The following is a 25,020-nucleotide window of genomic DNA, read 5'->3' as shown; positions in this document are numbered from 1 at the left end:
TCCTACATATAAGAAAAACTGCCAGAGCATTGGTTAAAAGCGACTATTGGCTCGCTGTCATTGGTCTGGAGCATGCCAAAAGCGATAGATGCTTGCCATGCAAAGTGATCACGTATCATCACACAACAGAGAGTGTAGTGAGCATCCGGAGAAAAAAAGAGCTGCAGTCAACTTTCTTCCTTGATGTTGACCTCAAATTTGACAGTTTTGGAAGATTTTTTTTCCCGTTTGTCTACGGTTCTCGGCCACTCAGCAGTGTGGTGTTTTGGTGAGAAGCACTGACGTGTAACCGTGGGTGTGACAAAATATCAAAAAGGTGCTATATCGCGATACTTTGTAGCTCAAATGATTATTAATTTGCTCCTGCTAATAAAACCAAAAATTCTTCCATGAGAATAGTGTCTATGTTAGCTGCCATTAACCCATACATGCCCCAAAATCAACAGGAATTGACCCGTAAATCCATAGGATATGATGTGAAATGCCCCAAAATTAACAAATTGCCATTCATTGGCTGCCATTCACGGCCATAGACGTAAATGAATGTTCTTTCGCTGCCACCCTTCCAGTTCAAATGGACTGGACATCTACCACTGAAAAACTCACAGCAGAAGGATGAAAAAAGCTTGTCTTTCTGGTTATTGGTTGTTCTGTAGAATATCGTAGAATGATTTCCTGGCCCATGAATTGATAAATGTTGTATCGTGAGATCATCGTTATCGTGAGCCTTTTATCACAAATTGTATCGTAAGGTACCCAGAGGTTCCCACTCCTGCGTGTTATGGTGAAGTCGTCCCGCTAAAGTTTTGTTGAGGTAGCTAATTTTTGACGTTGCACTAAAACCGCAAAATGTCATTCTATTTGCATCTGTGAGTGTTACCTGTGTTTTGAGAATCAAAAACATTGACGCAACGCTCATTTTCGGTAGCGTGTAAGCCGCATCTTCCATTTTAAAGTCGCGTTAAGCTAACGGGTTTTGGCCAACAAATGACTGCAATGGGTTTTGTGAAGTCATTTTAGTTTCATACTGTTTACCTTAACTGAATAGTCATAAACGACTTGAAATGCATAATTTTACTTTGTTTGAGAGACTGTTCTCTATCTGCCAAACTGTTTTAGCCGTTTGCTGGATGAAATACAGTGGGGAGAACAAGTATTTGATACACTGTTATTGGGTTTTCCCATTGGCAGTGTATCAAATATTTGTTCTCCCCACTGTATGTTACGGCTCGTGAATCTCTGCGTGAAAGGAGTCACATTGTTTGTGTTAACTACATTCGCGTGTGAAAACAGCACATGCCGGCACTATCTCCAACTTAGAACAGCAATTTACAACACCACATAGACTGTCTTTATCTCACGTTTCTTTTCTTATCTACCTGCCGGAGTTTAAGAGCGGCTATTGACTTGTTTGTGTTTCTCTTGCCGCCCTCCCTCAAGGTGCCCCCATCGTGGTATCTTTCCCTCACTTCTACCAGGCCGACCCTAAGTACATCAACGCCATCGAAGGCCTGAATCCCAACAAAGAGGAGCACGAAACCTACCTGGATCTGCAACCGGTATGGGAACCTTCTACAACTGTGGTATCAAATTCCTTTTGTCGTGGGACATATTGTTTCGTTCTGTTTCCATCAGGTCTGCCAATTAAGGCAGCCGCAATTAATCGGCTGATTAACAACCAATTAATGATCATTTGAAATATTTTCGATCTAAGAATGCTCTAACTCCTCTTTTTGAAGCATCTTAATACTGACATAGACTTCATAATTATATTGACGGGACACATTCCACGGACACGGCACCACGCCTTCAAGTAGGGGGGCCGTCCCACACTCCGCTTCAGTTATTCGCAGTTGGTCGCAGTTATTCAACACATGCAGCGATCCAACGCCGGATTTAAGTTGGAAAAGTACGAACGCTGTACCGCATACAAACAGGAAGGATTGTCTCATGAGTGATTTGTTCAGTTATTTTAATTACTATTGTTTTGTTCAATTATTATATTTTTCGTACCATGCTTGCATTTTGAAACGTTGTGAAAAAAATCAATGGGAGAAATTAACCGCTACGGCATTGGCATCATAATTCACAATATTAACGTAAAATAAATGCTAACTGACAGTTTTTTTTTTGTTTGTTTTGGGGTTTTTTTTGCCTTTCCCAAGAATCGGGACTGTTTTACGTCAATATCGATAAATAATTCAGGGATTTAAGCATTTATTCACAAGAATTTTCAACGTAAAAAGCTCTTTGTGGTGATAAGGCTGCCGCCACAGTGGCTTAAAGACTATCAGCATATTCGACATATTTACGTAAAATAAATGCTAACTGCCGATTTTTTGTTGTTGTTGCCTTTAACCAAGAATCGAGGCTGTTTTACGCCAATATCTAAGAATTCAGGGATTTAAGCATTTATTCACAAGAATTTTCAACGTAAAAAGCTGTTTGTTGTCAGGCTGCCGCCACAGTGGCTTAAGAACTAGCAGCACATTTGACATATTCACGTAAAATAAATGCTAACTGTCCGATTCTTTGCTCTTTTAACAAAGAATCGAGACTGTTTTACATCCTTATCTATAAAGAATTCAGGGATTTAACCATTTATGCACAAGAATTTTCAACGTAAAAAGCTCTTTGTGGTAATATGGTGGCGCCACAGTGGCTCAAAGACTAACAGCACATTCGACATATTTACGTAATTAAATGCTAACTGCCCGTTTTTTTTTTTTTTTTGGCTTTTAACCAAGAATCAAGACTGTTTTACGTCCATGTCCATAAAGAATTCAAGGATTTAAGCATTTATTCACAAGAATTTTCAGATGGAAAAAGCTCTTTGTGGTGATAAGGCAGAGTAAGGCACATTGGTCCACACAAAACGTCATTTCCGTGATTGCTGTGTGATATTAAAGGTTGAATTCAGTGAAGATTGTCAAATCTGCTCGTCCATGCCCTTCAGTGTGGCAAATACACACGTTCTCTGCCTCGACTGGTTGAGTGGTTGGACAGACCACCTCCGCAAATGTTTTCTGCGTATCCTGAGTTTTAGCATTTGGAGTAAAAGCAATTGTTTTTCGAATTTTCCAGCTTTAAAAAAAGGCTGCTCCGTGTGAAGCCAAGCGAAAGCCCGCGAAACCACACAAAGATAAGGATAATACCCCCCTAGTGACTGGGCGGTGCATTACAGCGCAATGCGTCACTTCTATGCAGGGCTTCAAATGCTCATCGACGGCGTAGGGTCAACGCAGAAGCATAAACCATGCATTAGAACATTAAAGAATAGTTTGAATAACGTAAATAGATATTAATATATTAATAATATATAAAACATACATAAAATATATAAATAATACACACTGTTCATTCATTCTCCCTCATATAATATGCGTATGTAAGTACATACATACATAGATGTAAATAAATGGACATAAATATGTTTTAGAAGTCTTTTATATGTTAATATTTCAAAAAAATCTATGATGCACTGTGGGAGCGACAGTTGAGCTGCGATCTAGCGAGAGATCACTCAATTCTGTTTTTGTAGTCATCAATGTTTTGAGGACCACTAAATTGTTATTCAAAATTTATTTTAGTGAGAAATATGTAATCAGTGTTCATTTATTAAGGTTGTAACAATTAATTAATTTTAAACGCTATATATCAAATTGTTTAACACGCAGAAATCAAAATCCATCTAAACCTAAAATATAGATGGTCATCTTTTAACATGCTGTTTTGTCAAAAAAATTGTTTTAATGATGTAAGTAAAATGGAACTGTTTGTCTTAAATGTCGAATTAAACCAATCCACAGCCAATAAATTGTATTAAATCCTGCCGGATTTTGGAGTATCAGCAAATATTGTATTGAACTTATGGGCCGCACAAAATAATAATATGGGCCAGATTTGGCCCACTGTCCATAAGTTCGACGCAGAGTTTTTTTTTTGTTTTTGTTTTTTAAACAAGTTGTCATTTACAGACCACTGGCGTTCCCATTCGGGCCTGCAAACGTGCTCAGCTCAATGTCATTCTAAAGAGAGTCACAGGCTTCCCGTAAGTGTTGTTTTGCGTATTTTATTTTGAAAAGCCTCCACCTCTTGGCTAACATGTCCCTTCCTGTCCCACAGCGAAACAAAGTTCTTAAACGAGACCATTTTCCCCATCATGTACGTCAACGAGGTAAGTCGCTGCGCAGCGGGAAGGTGACAGAGCGTCTCTATTTCCGTATGCGAGGTAGGTAACATTTTTGTTCCGCTAGACGGCGACGGTTGACGACGACTCGGCCGCACAGATGAGAACGCTGCTGCTCATAGTCACCCTGGTGTCCAATTTTCCTTTGCTCATTGTGGGCATGGGTCTCATCCTGCTGCTAGTCCTGGTGGTCCTGTTCTGCCGGAACCGCCAGAAGAAGGTGAGTACTGCGCTTGTATTTAAACAAAATAAAAAAATCTGAAGTGGCTTTTACTGCGGATTAACTCACTGTCTGCCATTGACGGCGAAAGACGTCCAATCCATTTGGACTGGGAGAGGGCGAATCATTCACCCTCTCCCAGTCCAAATGGATCAGACGTCTATTGCTGTCAACGGCTATAAGCTTTTGTCGGAACTAGTGCTGTGCGATATGGAAACAATGTTGTTTTACAGCATCGATATGCCACGATTTTGCTAAAAAAATCATACAATAAAATTGACATGAACCCTTTCATGTAGAAATTATTATTTAAAAACAAACAAAAAAAAAACCCATTCAATTAGGACAGGGGTTTCGGACTACCGGCCTAGGGGCCCATTGTGGCCGATGGGACAATATTTTGCAGCCCTCGATCACAAATCCAGTATTAGTGTTGCCACACGTATTTTGTCATTAGGCCCCAGTAGGTAGGCTACATATGGAACAATGAAATTAACAGTTCACCTGCTGTGGCCTGAACGTAGTCTCACACCTTCCTCCTGGTGTGCATGGACTTGAATTGCGTGCCCGCTTGTGCAGTCCCTCTTTTTTCACCTCTTTTGTCAACACCATCGTCGTTTTGGGGCTTTTTGAAGAAACTTCGGACACTGAGTTGCCTTGACATTTTTCTGAGTAAGGCCAACGACGTCATGCATCAGGAGAGACAATAGCTGATTAATATGCTCACTCGCCACCCTGTGGTCTGGGGTGTGAATTGCAACCTGTCAAAATGACAGATGGACTTCAGTTTTTTCCGTCACCGTTTTAAAAAATCGGTCAACGACGGAAAATATTCGGTTAACGCGACCCCTGCTAGTATGTTAACGTATCATACCTATTAAAAGTTATTCAGATAACTATAGCATAAACAACGTGCTAACAAGTTTACCAAACAATCAGTGTCACTCCAAAACACCAAAATAACATATGAAATGATATAATAATGTGTTAATAATTTCACACATAAGTCGGTCCAGAGTATAAGCCGCACCCCCAGCCAAACTATGGGAAAAAAACTGCGACTTATCGTCCGAAAAATAAGGTAGTCTGTGACCTGGGCTGGCAGTGAATGAGTTAAGCCAATGACAACTTTTAAACAGATGCCCACTGTCCCTGAAAGGGTTAAGCTTACCTGCCACAAATGTTAAGCAGTGTAAACAAAAGCAAATGTAAAAATATCTGTACTATATACCTATATTATATACAGTACTAATAAGAATCTTAACAATATACCTATATTTATACCAATGCTTGTGATTAGTGGTTGGACTTTTAAGACTGCCGTGTAGTTAGCATAATAAGTTAGCATAATATCATTAATAATAACTTAATAGTAACATCTGAATGAATTGTGATATATGTGTTGCTATTTTCAATCTTCTTGCATGCATTACTCACTTACCAATTGGCTAACTATGGAGTAAAGATGGGGATACTTCAAGGCTGATTAATGGTGTATGGAATCCATCAATTGCAGGAATAGGTCTATTTATGGTGATAATGACAATAGACATGTAAAATGTCAGTAGAATGTTTGATATCGTTTTGGCGATATATATCGTACAGCACTAGCAGGAAGTTTTTGAAAATGTTTACTTGCCATGTCAAACGTTTTTGTTGTTGTTGTATTAACCCTGTTTGCATTTTCTATAACCCACCCCCCTTTTCCCCCTTTTTCTGTTTTAGAACGAAGTAAAACGCATTGATTTTACTGAGGCTTTTCATTCTTTTGCTGTAAGTCTTTTTTTCATTTTTGTTGCCTTGTTTGCCATGTTTTGCATTTTGTTGGAGGATTATTTATTCCTTCCTATTTGAGTGCATCTGCTTTATTTAGTCCGGTTTCATTTATTTGATCTTGTTTTGGCTTTTGGATTTACCGTATTTCCTCAAATGGTGCTGCGTCATAAAATTGGGTCATTGAATTTGACTTGTGTTGCTAACCAAAACAGAAGCTCTCATTAGCGCATTCAATAGGCTCAATAGTATGTGTGGGTTTTCTGTTTTTGGGATCCTAATATTTTTCGCATTCGTCCTTTTTATTTTCTTTGGATAAAGTTTTAAAAATATATATATAAACAAATAATAGTATGTTATTATAGTAAGCATATGAATTAAAATTGTATTTTATCTATATTGTATTGTAATCTATATTGCATAATTTGCATACAAAAATATAAATTATTTTATTGTATACTATTTTATAGAATGATTAAATATTACTTTTTTAATGTATTTTTTTATTAATTATAATAGTATGCATATTAAATATAGTGTGCCTATGTGTGTATATATTGTATATATAATATATACTGTGTACTGTATATTTGTTATATATATATATATATATATATATATATATATATATTAATGAAGGAAAAAATAATGAGCAAAATAATATTTGGGAAAGTCAATAAATTTAAACAGGACAGTCATAGCTTATTTCTATATATATGTATATGTGTATATATATATTTTTTCTTTTTTTAACCCCATATCTACAAATGATAGCGTATGCCAATTTAGTGGATACATGTTTTTTTTTTTAAACATTTTTTAAAAGAAATGTATAGAATAAAGTGAATAAAATGGAAAAAACCAGTTGTAAACAAATGAGGAAATACGGCATTCAGACAATGTTTCATAGTAAACATTTCCAAAACCAACGATTGAACACCCAAGCATGTGTGACGTTTGATGAAGCACGTCTTGTTTGCTCAAACGGCAACACATTTGGTCCTAACCTGGTGTTTTGGCTGCAGACGGCCAAAGACGAGACGGCGTACACTCAGGTGAGCGACAAGACAGACGAGTCGCCTGAGGCACCTCCTGCTCAGCCAATCAGGAATGGCTCCTACATTGCCATGTCTCCAGTGGATGCCCAGAAGTGTTGATCCGGGATCACCTTAACCCCACCCTCCTTCCCTTCCCTTGTTCCCGGAGCTCAAGGGGGGTGTCGCGCAGGAACTCTCTTAGCCGCCCCCCTGACGCCGAGCCTCCAAAGATGAAGGACTCCAGCTCCCTCCAGAAAATAGCCGTCTTACCACCACGGAAGTATTAGGAACAAGAAACACAAGACTGAGCCAAAACACTTATTCTGCCTTTTGTTTCGCGCACGAGCTGTGATTTTTTTTCCCCGTTAACACGAAACGCATTTCCTCCTTCATTCCCGTCGAATTTCCAAAATATTGCGGAACTCACCAAGGGCGACCGGAAATCGGCTTTCTCTGCCTTAGCCTAAACTGTTACGCAAGCACAATTGGGACCACCGGCGGTCCTTTCCGGTTAATTCAGTTTCTTGAGTCAAAGACACTGTCGGTGTTACTGTGCAAAACACGGCACTTGAATCACTTGTTGTCTTATCATTTCAAAAAAAATCAAACGACACTTTTTTTGCCTGGAAAATGTGCCCTTTTTGTATTTAAAATTTTTGGGGGGGGGGGTATTTTGTCACTTCCGTTTACAGTGGTCCGCCTTTACACAACATTTCAAACACTGTTTTGGTGTCTTTGCTGCTAGGAAGTGGCCATAACTGAGCATGTTGCCAATTTATCTAGTGTTTCACCAATACTATTTTTTTGTCTCCCGATACCAATTACAAACTGCGTGCGATCAGCCGATACCATGTTTTTAAAAAAAAAAAAAATTATATATATCGGGAGCCAAAATATGGTATATAACTCATACCACATTAACACTAATGTTAGCTATTTGGCTAGCAGTGTTTAAGGCCTCAGGTCAAGGGGGTTCCCATGTTGATACAACTTTTGGTCTCTTGATACCGATTCCAACAGTTGGCTATCGGCCAATGCACATACTGAATCCATACGATGTTTTTTGAAAAAAAAAAAAAAAAAAGATCAGGAGCCAAAATATGGTATGTAAATAATCTCACATTAACACTATTGTTAGCTATTTGGCTAGCAACTGTTAAGGGTTCAGGCCCAGAAGGTTCCCTGTTGATACTATATTTTGTCTCCCAATACTGATTCAGACTGTGTGCTATCGGCCAATATTGTACCAATTCCATGTTTTTTGAAAAAATGCCTCAGGAGCAAAAAATATGGGATTTAAATATTCCCATGTGAAAGCTAATGTCATCTATTTAGCTAGCAACAGTTAAGGCCTCAGGTCCAGATGGTTCCCCTGTTGATACCATTTTTTGTCTCCCGATACCGATTCTGTGTGTTATCAGCCAATTCTGACACTGTACCATAATTTTTGAAGAAATATATCTGAAGCCAAAATATGGTATGTTAATAATCTCGCATTAACCGTAATGTTAGCTATTTAGGTGTTAGCTATTTGGCTAGCAGCATTTATCCTAATACTGATTTGTGCTATCGGCCAATGCCCGTACTGTACCAATACCATGTTTTTTTAAAAAATATATATCGGGAGCCAAAATATTGTATGTAACTAATTCCACATTAAATCTAATGTTAGTGATTTGGCTGTTAGCTATTTGGCTAGCAACGGCTAAGGCCTCAGGTTCAGAGTGTTTCCCTGTTGATACAATTTTTTTGTCTCCGGATACCGATTTCAACTGTTTATCAGCTGATATTGTACCGATGGCATGTTTTATGTAAAAATTTATTGGGAGCCAAAATGTGGTTATACAAATAATCCCACACTAATTTGGGTTGCCAACAGTCCAGGATTGCGCGGGACATCCTGGAATTTAGGAAGTTCTGATTTGTACCGCTGCCGGGATGTGCCGCACAATCCGGGACTATTGGCAACCCTAACGCTAACACTAATGTTTGCTAGTTGGCTACTTGCTATTTGGTTAGCAACACTTAAGAACTCTGGTCCAGATGGTTCCCCTGTTGAGTTTTTATTTAAACATGTTTGAAACGATGTTTATAGTCGTATTGCTCTTTTCCAAAATGGTGGAAGCATACTTTTCAGTGACCTGTGACCAAAGACACCCCCGACCGCCGACTTATCCCCTGTCGTGCCACCTACCGAAACCGCCTAATGTGTTTTTCCGCCGCCGTATTCGCTGCTGTGCCTTCTCGTCATCAAGGCTGACAAAGGAAAGACTTTTGCGTGGAAATCTCAGTATTATTACCGTTATGTAAGATAAAAGCAATACGGAGTTGTGTGTATCAATGAATGGTTTTTGTAACAGGGCCATGTATTTATGTTCGGGTTTTTGTCTTTTTGTTGTGTAAACTGTATAGTTTAGTTCGGTGCCGCTTGGGTCCAAGTTGATTTCACTTTCCAAAAGCACGTAGTATTGATGGACAGGCTGATTATCTTGACGTGACCAATCAGATGAATGACGCCCCCCCTTTGTAGAGGGACCAGCGGTTGTGCCATAAACCTACTCGGGGTCCTGACACCTTTCATTTCGCACCCCTGCTTTGGTTGTAGTTTGGTTCCCAAATGACAATCTCCCCCCCTTTTGACAGGAGGGGTGCAAAAAAAATTTCCAGTACAGTACTACTCATTTTTAGTTTTTGATAATTTTCACTGCACACAACTTTCTTACAGTGCTTTTGTAAACATTTCTAGTGTATTTGCAAAAAAATAAAGCTTGTTGTCAAGTTCAGTAGTGTTGCTTCTTTTCCCTCAAATTATTACCACTTCATAAGGCTAGTGACTTTTTAAAAATATTGATTTATTGTGGGGATGCTTTGATTTGCAAAGTATTTCATTAATTGATGGCAATTTAAACTGGGGGGGACTAGCTGTGAATTCTCAGGTTTCTGTGCCATTGACGACGCTTGACGTCCAATCCATTTGGACTGGGAGGGTGGGATGAATGCTCAGCTCCTAAGTTAAACAGGAAGTCACCCAAAAATGCCCAAAAATCTAAAGGAAGTGACCCGTGGGGGAGAGGGAGAGAGAGAGCAAAGCATCCCCACGCAATTTCTCCACAAATCCGGTTTTCTAATTATAATTGAATTTCTGGATTTTTTTTCCTTTGGTTTCCTTAACCCTTTCAAGCATAAATGATGATTTTTTTTTTTCTCTTAAAATTTTTTTGTTGCATTAAAATAGGACAGGGATCCCAAAATAGCAGCTCATGGGACCCTTTTCAGCCCCCATTTGACATTCAATTGCAGTATTGGTGTTGCCTGCCCGTTTCTGCAAAGGATAATAATAATTTTAAAAAAAACAAAAAAAAAAACTTTTTTATTTAAAATTATATAATTGAAGGATCAAATTGGGGAAAAATCAATTATTTAAATAGTGATGACTTTTTTTTTTTTTTTTTTTTAAAGCAATAAGTAATATAACAATTCTAAATAAAATTAACTTTACAAAATTGATTTGAAAAAAATAAAATTGTAAAGTATTTTGCACTGGGAATTGTATTCATTTTTATTTTTATAAATTTGAATAATTGGAAGTAATGTGGAAAATGAATTACCGTATTGGCTTGAATATAGGACGGTGTTTTTTGCATTGAAATAAGACTGAAAAAGTCGGAGTCGTCTTATATACAGGGTCTAGACGTAATACCCATTCACAACGCTAGATGGCGCCAGATATCATTGAAGCGAATGCTGAACTTGAGGAGTAATCTTCTGTCATGATAGATCTCAACTGCTCTCAAGTTTAACCAGTTTGCATTATTTAATTGCAATGTTTTTCCTTATTCAGATTTGTTTCAAGACTACAGTTACAGTTAGACCTCACTTTGATGATTAATGCAGTTATTGCCATTTTGTTGTTTTTTCACAATAGATTGGTTTATTTACATTTCAAAAACCAGAAGCCATTCATTTACGGATATGATTGCACTTTAGTTTACTTATTTAAATGTTCAGATATTAAGATTTGAATGAGGCAAAATAACATGCTTTTTCTCTCAAATATATTGTTATACCGTAATCGTTTGTTTCAGATGTACTGTAATTATTTTCTGTATAAAAATTAATTTGGTGTTCAAAAAGTCTTTTTGTCAAACTTGAGTCTTGAAAAAGAGAGGGTCATCTTATAATCAGGGCCGTCTCATATTCGGGCCAATACGGTATTTAAATATTATACAATGAAAGAATAATTTTAAAAAATGCAAACCAAAAAAACTATTAAATAATTATAAATAAAAATATCTTTAAAAAATAAAAATAAATATTTTTTTTTTTCTGTTTTTTTTTTAAAGCAATAATGAAGACACAAATTCCAATAAATGTGCCCGTGTGTATTCCGGGAATTGTACTGATTATTACTTTTATGAAATTAATGTGACCTCACATAGCATCCAGTAACTCTTTGGCTGCCATTGATGGAAATGGACATCCATTTTCCAATTGAAATAGATTGGACGTCCTATTGCTTTCAGAAGGTGTTTTCAATATCAATTTCATTCTTTTATTAATTACCACAATCCGTACTCTGTGACGTGGGCTAGCAGTGAATGAGTTACGCCAAGGATAACTTTTGAATAGATTGTCCACTGTCTCTGAAAGGGTTCATTTCGGAGATGAGTGCAGTGACTCAGTTGCCCAGCAACTTTAACTTTGACCCACTGACGTGTTTTTGCAGTCTCTTGTTGTCGCATCATCTTTTTCTTGTTTTTTTTTGTTCTTGTTTTGTTTGCACGAGACGAGAGCAAGCGTTTCCTCTTGTCAAACTACTTCAAGTCAGTGACCTTCAAGAAGCGCCTTGGTCAGCACCGCAAAACCAGTTTGTCTACTCAGCTATACTGAAAAGCTGTTGCAGCTTTAACAAAGTTCTGTACTAAAGAGCCTCATCAAATTGAACCCAAAAACTTAACAATAAATAAATAAATAGATAAATAAATAAATAAATAAATAACAAATCAATCAATAAAATTGAACCCCACCAAATTTAAAAAAAATATATATGTTGGTGCATAGGTTTTTCCATTTTTGTTGTTGTTGAAAAGCTAATGTTGTTTAACATATATACATAAAGCATTGGTGAATAAATAAATACATAAAAATAGCATTAATACAAAAAATAGTAAAGATAAATAATTAAATTTAAAAAATACAGCTAAAAATACATTTTTAAAATCAGAATTACACGAAAGGAATAAAAAAAGTTTGAAACCAGAATATTAAATATTTTATTTCAATTTCTAAAATAAAAAAGGTGGAATTTGTGAAAAATTATGTAATTTTATATTTCCCCCAAAATATTTTCATTAAATTTAAAATTATTTTTTTACACCAAGGATTTTCTCATTGATACTTGTATTTTTCAATGTTATTTTCAGATATTAGGTTTTTTTTTTTTTTTTTTTTTCTTAATGTGGAGTTAAAAAACATGAACTGAGACATCGTCAAAAGTACTTTTAAAATGCCTTTTGTTGAATCCATCTTGAAGCGCCAATTTATTTTGCAGAAAGCAGTCTTTCTTGCCCTCTCGTGGTCATTTTGTAACAGTGCAAAATATGAGCCCGTGCTTAAATACAGTGTATTTATATTTTTGTGGGGATGATTCGCAAAGCAAGCACCCCACATAATTCCCCCCACATGCTTTGACTAATTCACACCATTCTAACTTCCCCAAAATTCACATGACGTAGTCTCGCTTTCAATTTCACCAATAAAGTTCACGGTTGCGCCAAAAACATGTTTTTTGTTTTGTTTTGTTTTTTACAAAAAATAAACAAAACCCATTCATTCTCAATGGCAAAAACAAAACTTCAAATTTTCAAAATGTTGCTTGTCCTACAGTTTTTGTTGAATACAAACATACAAAACGTCATTACTTCAAATTGCCCAAAAAGTAAAAGGGAGTGACCCAAAATCATCAGGAAATAACCTAAACCTAACAGGAGGTGGCCTATAATCAACAGGCAATTACCCCAAAATCAGGGTTCAGTGAACATTTACTGACATCCCTCCCACTTCAAACGGCTTGGACATCTACTAGTGATAAACTCGTTCCAATTAACAGCAGAAGGATAAAAATACCATAATTTTCGGACTATAAGGTGCACCTGACAATAAGCCTCACCCACCAAATTTGACACGAAAACGGCTTTTGTTCATAGATAAGCCACAATGGACTATAAACCGCGGCGGTCATCACTGTATTATGGGATATTTACACCAAAATATAGTAACCGGTAACATTTAATTTGACAGCGGCATCATAAGACTGTAATCACACCAAATGAACCATCATTGCTTCAAGAAGCTTCATTTAGCCATCACTGCTCCTTTGAGTGAGACAGTCAACCTCTGCTGCCACCTGCTCTTTACACTGTTGTCATCCAACATGCCTCCTAGCATGCATTGCAACACTACAGTAAATAATGGATGTCATTTTGTGTGATGCGGCAATTTATCTCACTTTTAAATGGATGTAAAAGATCCGGCCGGTTATTCATGGAGTTTGTGACATAATTTGCCTGATGACACTTAAGACATCTGTCATGCTTATTATAGAGTCGTGTCATAATTATGAGAGTCTTATGATGACGCCGCTATCAAATAAAGTATTACCTATTAACCCAAATGAATCAACAAATAAGACGCACTGGACTATAAGCCACAGGCTTCAAAATGAGGAAAAAAAGTAGCGGTTTATTGTCCGAAAATTACGGTAGCTTGTTTTTCTGTTTCGGCTTCTCTACCTCCTTCTTCTCCAGCATCATGGAGCAGCATGATTTCACTCACTCCATGCGGGCAGTGATCGGAGCCATGCGACAGGCGCGTGTCAACAAGGCCATCACAATGACGTCATGGTACACAGACCGTAAATGAATGCTAAATAGTAACAAATGATGAGAAAATACAAAGAGCATTCATGACTGAAATAGGGTTGTGACCATGAATCGAAAAGGTGATATGTCGTGATCGTATGTATCCCAAATGGTTATCGATATCTCCCCCCCAAGAATCGATATCCTGTATCGTTTTAAAAAGGTCTCACTGTATAAAAAATCTCGCATTAGAATAGTGTCTACGTTAGCATGAGACATCTAATTCATTTTGACTGGATTAGACATCTGGCGTCGTCAATGGCACTGAAACCAGAGCATTCACGGTCTTTTGTGGGCATTAACAAGTCTCTTCCTGTTAATTTTAACACATTTACAGGTTACTTTCTGTCGATTTTCAATCACTTCGTACTCTTAAGGGGACTTTGATGAGTCACTTCCTTTTCAGTAAAGGTGATTAGAGTAGCTAAAAATTCTACTTTAGAGTAGCATTACTTCTAAATAATGTTGCTCAAGTAAAAGTCATTCAAAAAATTTACTCAAGTACAAGTAAAAAAAAAATATTTGTTGAAAAGAATGCTCAAGTAATGAGTAACATTGTGGGTAACTGCTTACAATGTATGATATTTTAAAAATAATGGTATATTTTTTTCTCAGCATAACTTCATCTATATAAAAGGTTATTATTACACTGTACTATAACCAGTAGTGCGGGAAGTGGGGTGCTGGTCAGTGCTTCAGCCCCCCCTGGTGTTGAGGGAGTGTTTTAGTTGACTCTTATTTTGTTGTTGTCGAAAATTAAAACATATTGAAACAATAGCTTATTTAACTTTTGGGATTAAATATATATATGTTAAAATGTTGCTGTTGTTTTTTGTTGTTGTTAATAACATGGTCACCACCTGACACCTTGCTTGCTACCGGGTCACGTTGAATAAGATGCTATTGGAGCGGAAAGGTTAACTGTTGTCAGAGGAGGCATTAACATGGCGCAAAAATGAATTATCGAGTTTTTCTCTCCAATTTTTTGTTTAAAAGTCAATTTGATGTCGAAAATGAAGATGATTATGATGACAGTTCTATAATATTGCCCAGCGAGCAAAGGTTTGCTGCAGATTTAGACTGTGGAGTCCAGAAAGGAAATCTACCTTAGGGGTCTTCAAATAGGACATGTAGTGCATGCGTGCATTGTTGCCATATTATTGTTTGTTGTTGCTGTTGAGCTGACGCCGAGCAGAGCGTTGTTGGATATTAGTGTGAAATTTATTTAAAGGTGTGGCTTATTGGACCTTTTAGTTTTCAAATGTGTTTGTGTGTCATTGCGCTGTCTAGCTACGGGGATTTGCATTATAATAGTTGGTTGCTTTTATTTCCAATGCAAAAACTCAAACACACACTGTAGGTGAAATAGAACACTGTCTTTATAGTAGCCTAGTAGTAATATGTAAACTATCCAGCATGCGTGTGAACTGCAGTTGTGCTTACCTTGTATGGATAAAACGAGCGAGCATGAAAAATTTGGACCGAAACGGCTGTTTTGGGATGGGAAAAAGTTTTTTAAAAAAATTTTAAAAAAAAGGTCCTTAGCGCCCCCTGCTGTGCGTGACTTCTAGTGCCCCTGACTATAACCTATTACATGACCATATTAGGTCAAACAAAATACACCAAAATCATGGAGTTCAAACTAGAAAAATGAAACATCACCCATCTAAAGAGCATGAGGGCCCTCTAGTGGAGAAAAAAAAACATTGTTATTTCTGATTGGAGTCACGTGATTATAGTTGCGACGTTTCATTGGTGAAACAGACAATTACTATCAGTTGGCATCTCTGACAAAAATAGATTCAATATGTAGAATAAAAAGGGGAAAGAGTAACAACTGTAATGTAGCCCAAAGTAACAGAGTAACCCCAGATTCACAACGCCTGCGGATGCGACACGGTTGCATAACTGCTAAAAAAAACACAACGCAGTTCAAATTCTACTGGTTGCTACGAATGTCTGCTGCAATCAGACAGAGGAAATCACGAGGCCTCTCACGGGAATACACAAATTCAGGCACAGTATATACTATGTACGTCCCAACGTCAGACACTTGAGAATAAACAATAGGTAATAAGTGCAACATTTGTTTTTTGTTGTTTTATCATGACACAAATAATCAAATATAAATTATCGACTGAGTGTCTTTTTCTGCATGGGAGCATTACAAGCTCGTGAAAAAGTAAATATTTTATACGTTCATGATAATGAAAAGTATGGAAAATAAAATCGCTTTACAAAGCATATCACCTCGAAGTGAACATAATAAACGTGATCCTCGTTGACAATAGTGCTTTATTTTGAAAGGAAACCAGTAGTTTTGTTTTGTATCGGTGCTAAATGTCCTTTCCAGCACGGTGGTATTGTTGTAACTTCATGCGGTCCTTGAAAAAATGGACTTCTGCGTCACACTTACGAGTACCTGTGGCACGTCTTTAACGGTGGAATTTGTCATATTGATTAGTGTGCTTGTCGCAGCTGCACGCGGTGTGAATTAGGGGTAAGAGTAGTGTTTCTTCTTCACAAATCTACTCAAGTAAAAGTAAAACTTATTGCGTGGTAAAACTAAGAAGTACATTTTCCTCAAAAAGTTACTCAAGTAAATGTAACGGAGTAAATGTAACGCATTACTACCCACCTCTGCTTTTCAGTAACCCAAAATCAGCAGGAAGCGACCAGTAAATGCCCCAAAATTCCCAGGAAGTGACGCATAAATGCCCCCGAAGGAAAAGGAAGTAACCGAAAATCATTAGCAAATCACGTGAAATGCCCCAAAATTAACTAGCATTGGCTATCACTGACGGCAATACATGTCCAATCCCTTTGAACTACTCGTTCTTTCGCCGCCATCCCTCCCACATCAAATGTCTAACCGTCTACCAAGGATAAACTCATTCCAATTAACAGCAGAAGGATGAAAATAGCTTGTTTCTCTGTTTATTAGTTGATGTATCGATAATTGTTGTATCACCATATCATGAGGTCCTCGTTATCGTGAACCTTGCATTACAAATTGTATCGTGAGGTACCCAGAGGTTCCCACCCCTAAGACTGGTACAGTTGTTAGGTTTTGTGTTTGTTTTCTCCTAGTGTGACTTGTCCCTGTGATTGCCCATTGATTTCACCTGATGTGCCTTCTCCTAGTTTATCCTCCTGTGCTCACCTGTTCCTTGTTGTCTCGTTACCCCTTGTCTGCTTGTGTGTATATAAGCTCCCATTTTCTGTTCACTCCTTGTTGCGTCATTGTCTATGTCAATGTCTGTCTATGCGAACGTCAATTTCAAGACCTCTCCAAGCCTTCGTGTACCAGTCCCTCCGTTTAAGTAAGTTTTGGTTAGAACCTTGCCTTTTGATCCCCAGTCCTTTTGTTTGTACTTTGCACTTTTGTTAGTTATAATTAAAACAATTTTTTGAGTTCTCTGCCACCTGCCTTGCATTGTTGTTTTCCTTGCATTTGGGTCCACACAACCTACCTGCCCGTGCGCTTCCTGACAACAGTATTGGCATTTGCTGATACGGAGTATTTAAGTGACTAGCTCCATCTAGGGTTGAAGCTGATAAGTGCAGCAAAATGTAGGGTGGACTCAAGTTTCTTGTGTGAGCCATGTTCATTGATTATTGTCATAGCTCTATTGTATATTAGTGTGCAGAGTTTGGGGCTTTTGTATGCATGTAGGAAGATGTGAGCTGTTGAAAGAAAACGAAGTGTTCAAACGTGTTGGTCTTCCTCAAAGACGCCGAGGTCAGGCGCAGTTGCCATGAACATGCTGCGCCCTCTCTCCAGCCGACTCTTCTTGTCAGTCAGTCGGAAGGCTTCCATGAACTCGTCGATGTCGATGGCGCCGTCGCGGTTGCTGTCGATGGTCACCGCCAACTCCGAGATGGCCTCGTCCGTGATCTCCATCTTCAGGTACGCGCTCAGCAGCTTCCACGTCTGACGGAAGTCCGAATGCGAGATGAAGCCTGAAAAGCAAACAAACGTCCAGCAAGAGCAGTAGATCAGTGGGTTAATCGCCCGCTTAAGCAGGAGGATTCCAGAGGACGTCACCGGCGGATTAGCGCATCGCGCGGTGGCGCACGCGACAAATCCCGTAACACGTTATACTGGACGGGTGAGAAACAGACCTGAGTTATCCGTGTCCACGATGCGGAAGATGGTCTCCAAAGTGGAGCGATGGCGGTACAAGGTCTCCAGAAGACACTGGTCAATATGCTTCAACAGGATGGAATAGAGAGACAAATTACGATGGAATAATCTTTACATTCAATCTACAAATAAATTATGAAATGTGTCATCTCCTATTCTATTACAGTGATCCCTCGCTACTTTGCGGCTCAACTTTCGCACCCTCATTGCATCGCTGATTTTTTAATTTTGTCATAGGTATTTTGTTTTCAGAATATAAAAAAGTCCTAAAAACATATTTACATAAGAACACTTTATTTACATCTACATATGTATGTGCAATGACACACACATATCATATGAGAGAGAGAGAGAAAACAAATGTACAGTATGTATCATTTATATTCAAACGTGGGTAGAGTAGCCAAAAATCGTACTCAACTAGCGTTACTTCAAAATAATATTACTCAAATAAAATCAGTCATCTGAAAAAATGTACTCAAGTACAATTAAAAGTAGTCATCCAAAATATGTACTCAAGTACAAGTAGAAAATATTTGGTGAAAAGAATACTCAAGTAATGAGTAACATTGTGAGTGACTGCTTAAGATGTTTGATTTTTTTTTTTAAACAATGGTATTTTTTTTCTCAGCACAAAGTTATCTAAATGAACTGTTATTATTATACTGTACTAGAACATGTTACATAACCACACTAAGCCAAAGAAATACAACAACAACAAAAACATTGAATTCCAGGAGAGAAAAAAAAATCTCTAGAATTGAAGCATTAATTGTCCAAAGAGCATGAGTTCCCTCTAGTGGAGAAAACATATTTCCTATTATGAAACTAAAAGGATCATATATCCGATTTTCCGTGGTCAGTCCGTGCCAAATAAAAACTGACAGAGCGATTAAAATCCGCATTTTGGAGTCATGTTGACCGCGGCGCTCTATGTCAAATTATTTACGGTGCTTTAAAGACTCCATGTGATTGAACTAGCCGGTTTGCTCATAGAACAGCAAGCTGAAGCCTAATTTTAAGTAAAAAGTTTGTATATTTAATCTTCAAAAAAACTTGTTTGTCAGAAATGTTCTTACTTTAAGAATAGATATTGTTCAAAACATTATTTGAAATCAATGTTAGGTGTATGGGTATAGGATAAGAAAAATTATCAGATTAAGAGGTGATACTGTAAATTTGCAGCGTGAAAGTTAATATAAATCAATACAGATTTATTTTTGCATTAATCATTTAGCCTATCAATTAATTAGGTTCATTTGAAATTGTTGGAAGTCGTTTATTGATTGATTTATACAGTATATTCATGGAATAAAACTTCTGAAGTTTACAAAAGAAAACATTTGTGAGTTTTCATTGACTAAAACTAGACGAAGACGAACATATTTTGGAATTGACTAAAATATGACTAAGACTAATAAGTATTTATGTATATAAGATGAAAATTAGCTGCCAAAAACAACATTGGTTCCTACAGCTGAAGGCAAGTTCAATTTAAGACTTTTAAAGACTTTTTTTTTTAATGCCATTTGAAATTAAACATAAGACCAACTTCACAATAACACACATGACAGAGAATAAAGAGCATGAATTACAAAGAATTCTGATGTTACACCAAAGGGTTTATTTTAACATAACATTAATTTTCTGGTCCAGAGAAAACTCTCAGTGGAAAGAGAGTTGCTCAGAACTGAGGAAATACCAGGAATTTGTTGGCAGCTTGAGTTTGAGGCTTCGTGGTGTGCATGTGAGATTCCATCGCTTTGACTCCCATTGTGCCGAGTTTATAAGAAAAGATCATCGTGCCTCTTACACATTCCCAGATATCTGTTTCAGCCATGGTGAAAAATTGTGGTTCAAAAGCATTGGTTCCGCTATTGTGATCGCACATGACAGTCAAAAGTAGTAGATATTTTTCGGTTAATTATTTCAATTTAGGAAAATGCATTTTTTTCTTAAAGATTATTTTAATTATGAAATACCAATAATTGTGTGTTATTTAAGACCTGCAAAAGTTCGTTTTAAGATATTTTAATGCCAATTAAGGCCTTATTTTTAGACGTATGAATTTAATGCCTTTTCTGACTTTTCGCGGAAACCCTGCAAAAATTATGCTAAAAAACATGGCACTACTTTGTTTTTTGCTTGGATCACTGTATGTATTCATTAAGATATTACAATTTCTATTTCACTTTTTTTGTATAAAATGACAGATTTAATTATTTCATACCACACAGACAGATGAAATCAATAAGAAGTAAAACAAATAAATGTGTCATAAATGTATATATATATATATATATATATATATATATATATATATATATATATATATATATATATATATGTGTTGAAAAAAAATTCACATGTAGTGCATGTTGATTGTTGACATATTTATTTAATAAATAAAAAATAAAAATATATCTAATATATACATATATGTGTGTGTATATATATATATATGTGTATATATATCATCTAAATAATAAATTTTGAAAATCTTTAATGTACAAATACAATATATCCCAAAAAGTAAATAAATCGTGAAAACCCATAAAATTCAAAATATTGAATTAATTATTTAAAAGAATAAATATTGTAATTAATATAAATAATGTAAATATACACATATAAAACAGACAAAAAAATACATGTTGAAATTAATAAATGTGGGAATAAATTCAGAGAAATATATCAAAATTTAATTAATTAATGAAATTATAAAATCTAGATATAGAAATAAATATTGTGGAAATTTTTAGATAAATGTATGTAAAAAAATAATCTTGAAACTAGGCCTGCAAGCAGGACTGAACGGGCCCTCGCAATCTAGCGCAACTCGGACGTCACGCAACTCGGACTGTGTGCAGGTCAGGGTGGTGGCAGATCCTCCTCTCTAATCATCTCATTAGAACCTAACATGCTCGAAAGTCGCCTAATTACATTCCCACACCCAAGAGATAAAAACCCCTATTGGAGAGAGTACTACAAAAAAGGAGCCACTACTGAGCTGTGCAGCCAAGCCCTTATTCAAAACCAAAATTAATCTTCTAACTTGGCCAATTCGACCAAGTGTGCCAAATATTGTGGCTCTATAAGCTGCCTGAGTCTCTGAAAAAAAATATTTCCTTTAAATGGCGAACAAAGGGTCGTCATGGCAACAGACAGAGACACGTGGACATGGGCCGTAAAAAAGTATTTTAATAGGTCTTGAAACTACAATGACCAACATGAAAAGAACTGGACATGTTTTGGAAAAACGAGTGACTTCCTATCGCCACTAGTTGGCGCTGTAGGGTTGATGCAAATGACCCCTACAAGTTCCTTCAGGGTATGACTCTCAACAAGCACGGGAAGTTTGGCGCAGATATGTTCTATATCTGCCGAGTTATGATTGTTCAAAGTTTTTGGAGAGAAAAATTGTTGACAGTCATTTTCACTTTCCTGTTTGGACCCCTCCGCTTCAACGAAACTTCAATATTTTTCATCAGGCACCTGAAGACAGGTCTTAAGGCTTCCCTTATGCAGGTTTGAGGTAGATTGGTTTTTTCCCTTTAGAGGAGGAGTGTGTCCCGTAAAAAAGGGCATTTCCTGTTTCCACTAGGAGGCGCCAGGCACAAATGGTAAATTTTCAATCCAGTCCTGCTCAGGCTGGTATACCTCACACACATGCCAGATTTAAAATAGATTTAACATTGTATGAGGGTGTTATCAGTCATTTTCCGAATTTGGTGTTTTGGCGAAAAAATGGAAGAATTTGGCGCCCCGCCCAGGTCAGGCCCGTGAATGAAAACACACCATTTTTATAACTTAAGATTTCATATGCCTCATGAACAGTCTCGCCAATTTTGAGAATGATCAAACTAATTCCCTAGGTGCCAAGGTGTAAAATGTGCACACTGTAAATCGATAAAAAGTTCACATTCAATCCAAAATACCCGATTTCCTGTAGGATTTGGAATGTGTGTGCAAGAGACTTTTTGGAGCAGTTTTGCACAAAGTTTTGACTCTCCAAATTTCATCACTCTATGTTAGAAAAACCTAAATGGAGAGGCCTTTTTGAAAATTTCAAGGGGGCGCCACTGAGCCATTTTCTTAAATTGTTTCGTAACGTTGCAAGATTATCGAACGTTATCCAAAGCCGCATGTATGTGCAAATTTTGGTGAGTTTTTATGCATATTCAAGCCTCCAAATGTAAACTCTTACTGTGAACCCATGAAAATTTCACATTCGATCCAAAATACCCGATTTCCTGTTGGATTTGGAATATGGGTGCAAGAGACTTTTTGGAGCAGTTTTGCATAAGGTATCTACTCCCCAAATTTCCTTGCTCTATGTTGAAAAAACCCAATAGGAAAGGCCTTTTTTAAAACTTCTTTCTGTCGCCACTAGTTGGCACTGTAGAGTTGATGCAAATGACCCCTACAAGAACCTTCAGGGTATGACTCTCAACAAACACGGAAAGTTTGGCGCAGATATGTTGCATATCTGCCGAGTTATGACTGTTCAAAATTTTTGGCGAGACAAATTGTTGACGGTCATTTTCACTTCCAGTTTGGACCTCTCCGCTTCAACGAAACCTCAATATTTTTCATCAGGGACCTGAACACATGTCTTGAGGCTCCCCTGAAACAGGTTTGAGGTCAATAGATTTTTTTCCCTTGGAGGAGGAGCCTGTCTCGTAAAGAAGGCCATTTCCTGTTCCCACTAGGGGGCGCCAGGCCTAATGGGTAATATTTCAATGCAGTCGTGTTCAGGCTGGGATATCTCATATACATGCTAGAAATGAAAAAGATTGAACGTTGTATCACGGAGTTTTTAATCATTTTCTGAATTTGGTATTTTGCCCAAAAATGGCCGACTTTGGGACCACGCCCAGGTCAGACCCTTGAGTGAAAACTCCCCATTTTGAAAACTTAAGATCTCATATGTCTCCTGAATAGTCTGACCAATTTTGAAGACTATCCAACTATTTTCTTCAGCGACAAGGTCTCAAATGTAAATCGATAAAATTTCACATTTGATCCAAAATTTCCGGCTTCCTGTTGGGTTTGGAATATGGGTGCAAGAGACTTTTTGGAGCAGTTTTGCACAATGTATCGACTTGCCAAATTTCATCGTTCTACGTTGAAAAAACCTAATAGGAAAGGCCTTTTTGAAAATTTCAAGGGGGCGCCACTGAGCCATTTTGTTAAATTTTTTTGTAGATTATCAAAATTTACGCAAAGTTGCATGTATGTGCAAATTTTGGTGAGTTTTCGTGCATGTTCAGGCCTCCAAATGTAAACTCAAACTGTGAACCGATAAAAATTTCACATTTGATCCAAAATATCCGATTTCCTGTTGGATTTGGAATATGGGTGCAAGAGGCTTTTTTGAACAGTTAGGCATAAGGTATCTACTCCCCAAATTTCATTGCTCTACGTTGAAAACCTGAGAGGAGAGGCCTTTTTGAAAATTTTAAGGGTCAAGGGGGCGCCACTGAGCCATTTTTTGACATTTTTTCAAAACGACACAAGATTATCGAAATTTACGCAAAGCCGCACGTTTGTGCAAATTTTGGTGACTTTTCGTGCATGTTCAGGCCTCCAAATTGGCCATTTTCATTTGCCCTGAAAAAAGAAGAATAATAATAATAATAATAATAATAATAATAATAATAATAATAATCCTTTGCAAAACAATAGGGCCTTCGCACGCTTAGTGCTCGGGCCCTAATAAATCAATAAAACAAATTAAATACACACATAGTGGAATAGATAAAAAATAATGTTAAATAAAAAAAAGGAGATACATGTTTAAAAAATGAAATAAATAAATACATGCTGAAATGTATAAGGACAAATCAAGATATATACTGTACATATATAAATGTTGAAATAATACTGATGTATGCTCCTTTGACGGTAATAGACGTTCAATTATGGTGCTTTTTTTCATTCTTCTGCAATGAATTGAAATGAGTTTGTCACTACTAGACGTTCAATCGTTGTAACTGTGAGGATGTCACCTACTCCCAGTTCAAACAAATTGGACGTCTGTCACCGTCAGTGGCAACCAACGGGTTGAGAGAAAAAAAGGGCGCTCACGTCGGCGTCGGCGCCTTTGATGGCGAGCTCGTTTAACCACTGATGGTAGTCGATGAAGCCGTCATTGCCCTTGCTGCCCACCAGCTGCGAGCGCATCATCCTCCAGGGCAGATTGAGTCGCATCACGCTCTCCACCGACGACGCCCAGTCGTTCAACGACACTTTACCTGACCGGCATCCACAGGACTTCGTCACTCGAGTTGCGTGAGGAACAAAGACAAGCCGTGTTTTACTCACCTGTGTTGTTGCGGTCGCATCTCTTAAAGGCACAAAGGAGGTCTGACTTGTGGGAAAACAGCTGCTCCCGAAGAACTTTGAGGGCCGAACGCTCCGTCTGCCCCGCGCTGCAATAGGAGATGGGGATATCTTGAGACCGATCGGTGGTGGTACTACACTGGCACATGGAATCCCAACAATGGACCAACTCCAGCTGCGGGCCGCAATACTCGCCCATCCTACTATGCCCCTTTTGGTGCCTTCTGCATCTCATTCCGCAGAAAAGGGGTTAGGGTCTACAGTTGGTGAGTACTGTGGGCCGTAGCTGGACCCTTCTCATCAACTCTGTGCAAAATGGGCGCCACCTGCTGGCAAAATGTGCATCGCAAGAACAGGTCTATTTATGGCGATAATGACGATAGACATGT

At 37.5% G+C, this 25,020-nt stretch overlaps 2 protein-coding genes across 3 annotated transcripts in view; one reads left to right on the top strand and one right to left on the bottom strand.

Annotated features, from left to right (window-relative positions):
- scarb2a (scavenger receptor class B, member 2a) overlaps positions 1 to 10,002 on the top strand; it is a 36,872-nt gene extending 26,870 nt beyond the window's left edge. Inside the window, exons 8-13 of the mRNA XM_057831945.1 lie at positions 1,441 to 1,559; positions 3,978 to 4,051; positions 4,126 to 4,177; positions 4,257 to 4,409; positions 6,135 to 6,182; positions 7,208 to 10,002. Coding sequence (XP_057687928.1) covers positions 1,441 to 1,559; positions 3,978 to 4,051; positions 4,126 to 4,177; positions 4,257 to 4,409; positions 6,135 to 6,182; positions 7,208 to 7,339 — 578 coding nt within the window. The 3' untranslated portion in view covers positions 7,340 to 10,002. The remainder of the gene's footprint in view (positions 1 to 1,440; positions 1,560 to 3,977; positions 4,052 to 4,125; positions 4,178 to 4,256; positions 4,410 to 6,134; positions 6,183 to 7,207) is intronic.
- Positions 10,003 to 17,075: 7,073 nt separating this feature from the next.
- The window catches only part of ppef2a (protein phosphatase with EF-hand domain 2a), a 38,522-nt gene continuing 30,577 nt past the window's right edge, over positions 17,076 to 25,020 (bottom strand). For both annotated transcript variants that reach the window (XM_057832481.1, XM_057832480.1), the window contains 4 exons: positions 24,614 to 24,720; positions 24,377 to 24,543; positions 18,265 to 18,352; positions 17,076 to 18,102 (listed from right to left, as the gene is read on the bottom strand). In XM_057832481.1, coding sequence (XP_057688464.1) covers positions 17,849 to 18,102; positions 18,265 to 18,352; positions 24,377 to 24,543; positions 24,614 to 24,720 — 616 coding nt within the window. In that variant the 3' untranslated portion in view covers positions 17,076 to 17,848. The remainder of the gene's footprint in view (positions 18,103 to 18,264; positions 18,353 to 24,376; positions 24,544 to 24,613; positions 24,721 to 25,020) is intronic.

Source organism: Corythoichthys intestinalis, chromosome 3 (genome assembly GCF_030265065.1).
Source record: "Corythoichthys intestinalis isolate RoL2023-P3 chromosome 3, ASM3026506v1, whole genome shotgun sequence".
In the NCBI taxonomy this organism is placed as follows: Eukaryota; Metazoa; Chordata; class Actinopteri; order Syngnathiformes; family Syngnathidae; genus Corythoichthys; species Corythoichthys intestinalis.
The sequence above is the reverse complement of the archived record's forward strand: the minus strand, read 5'-3'. Positions and strand labels throughout refer to the sequence as shown.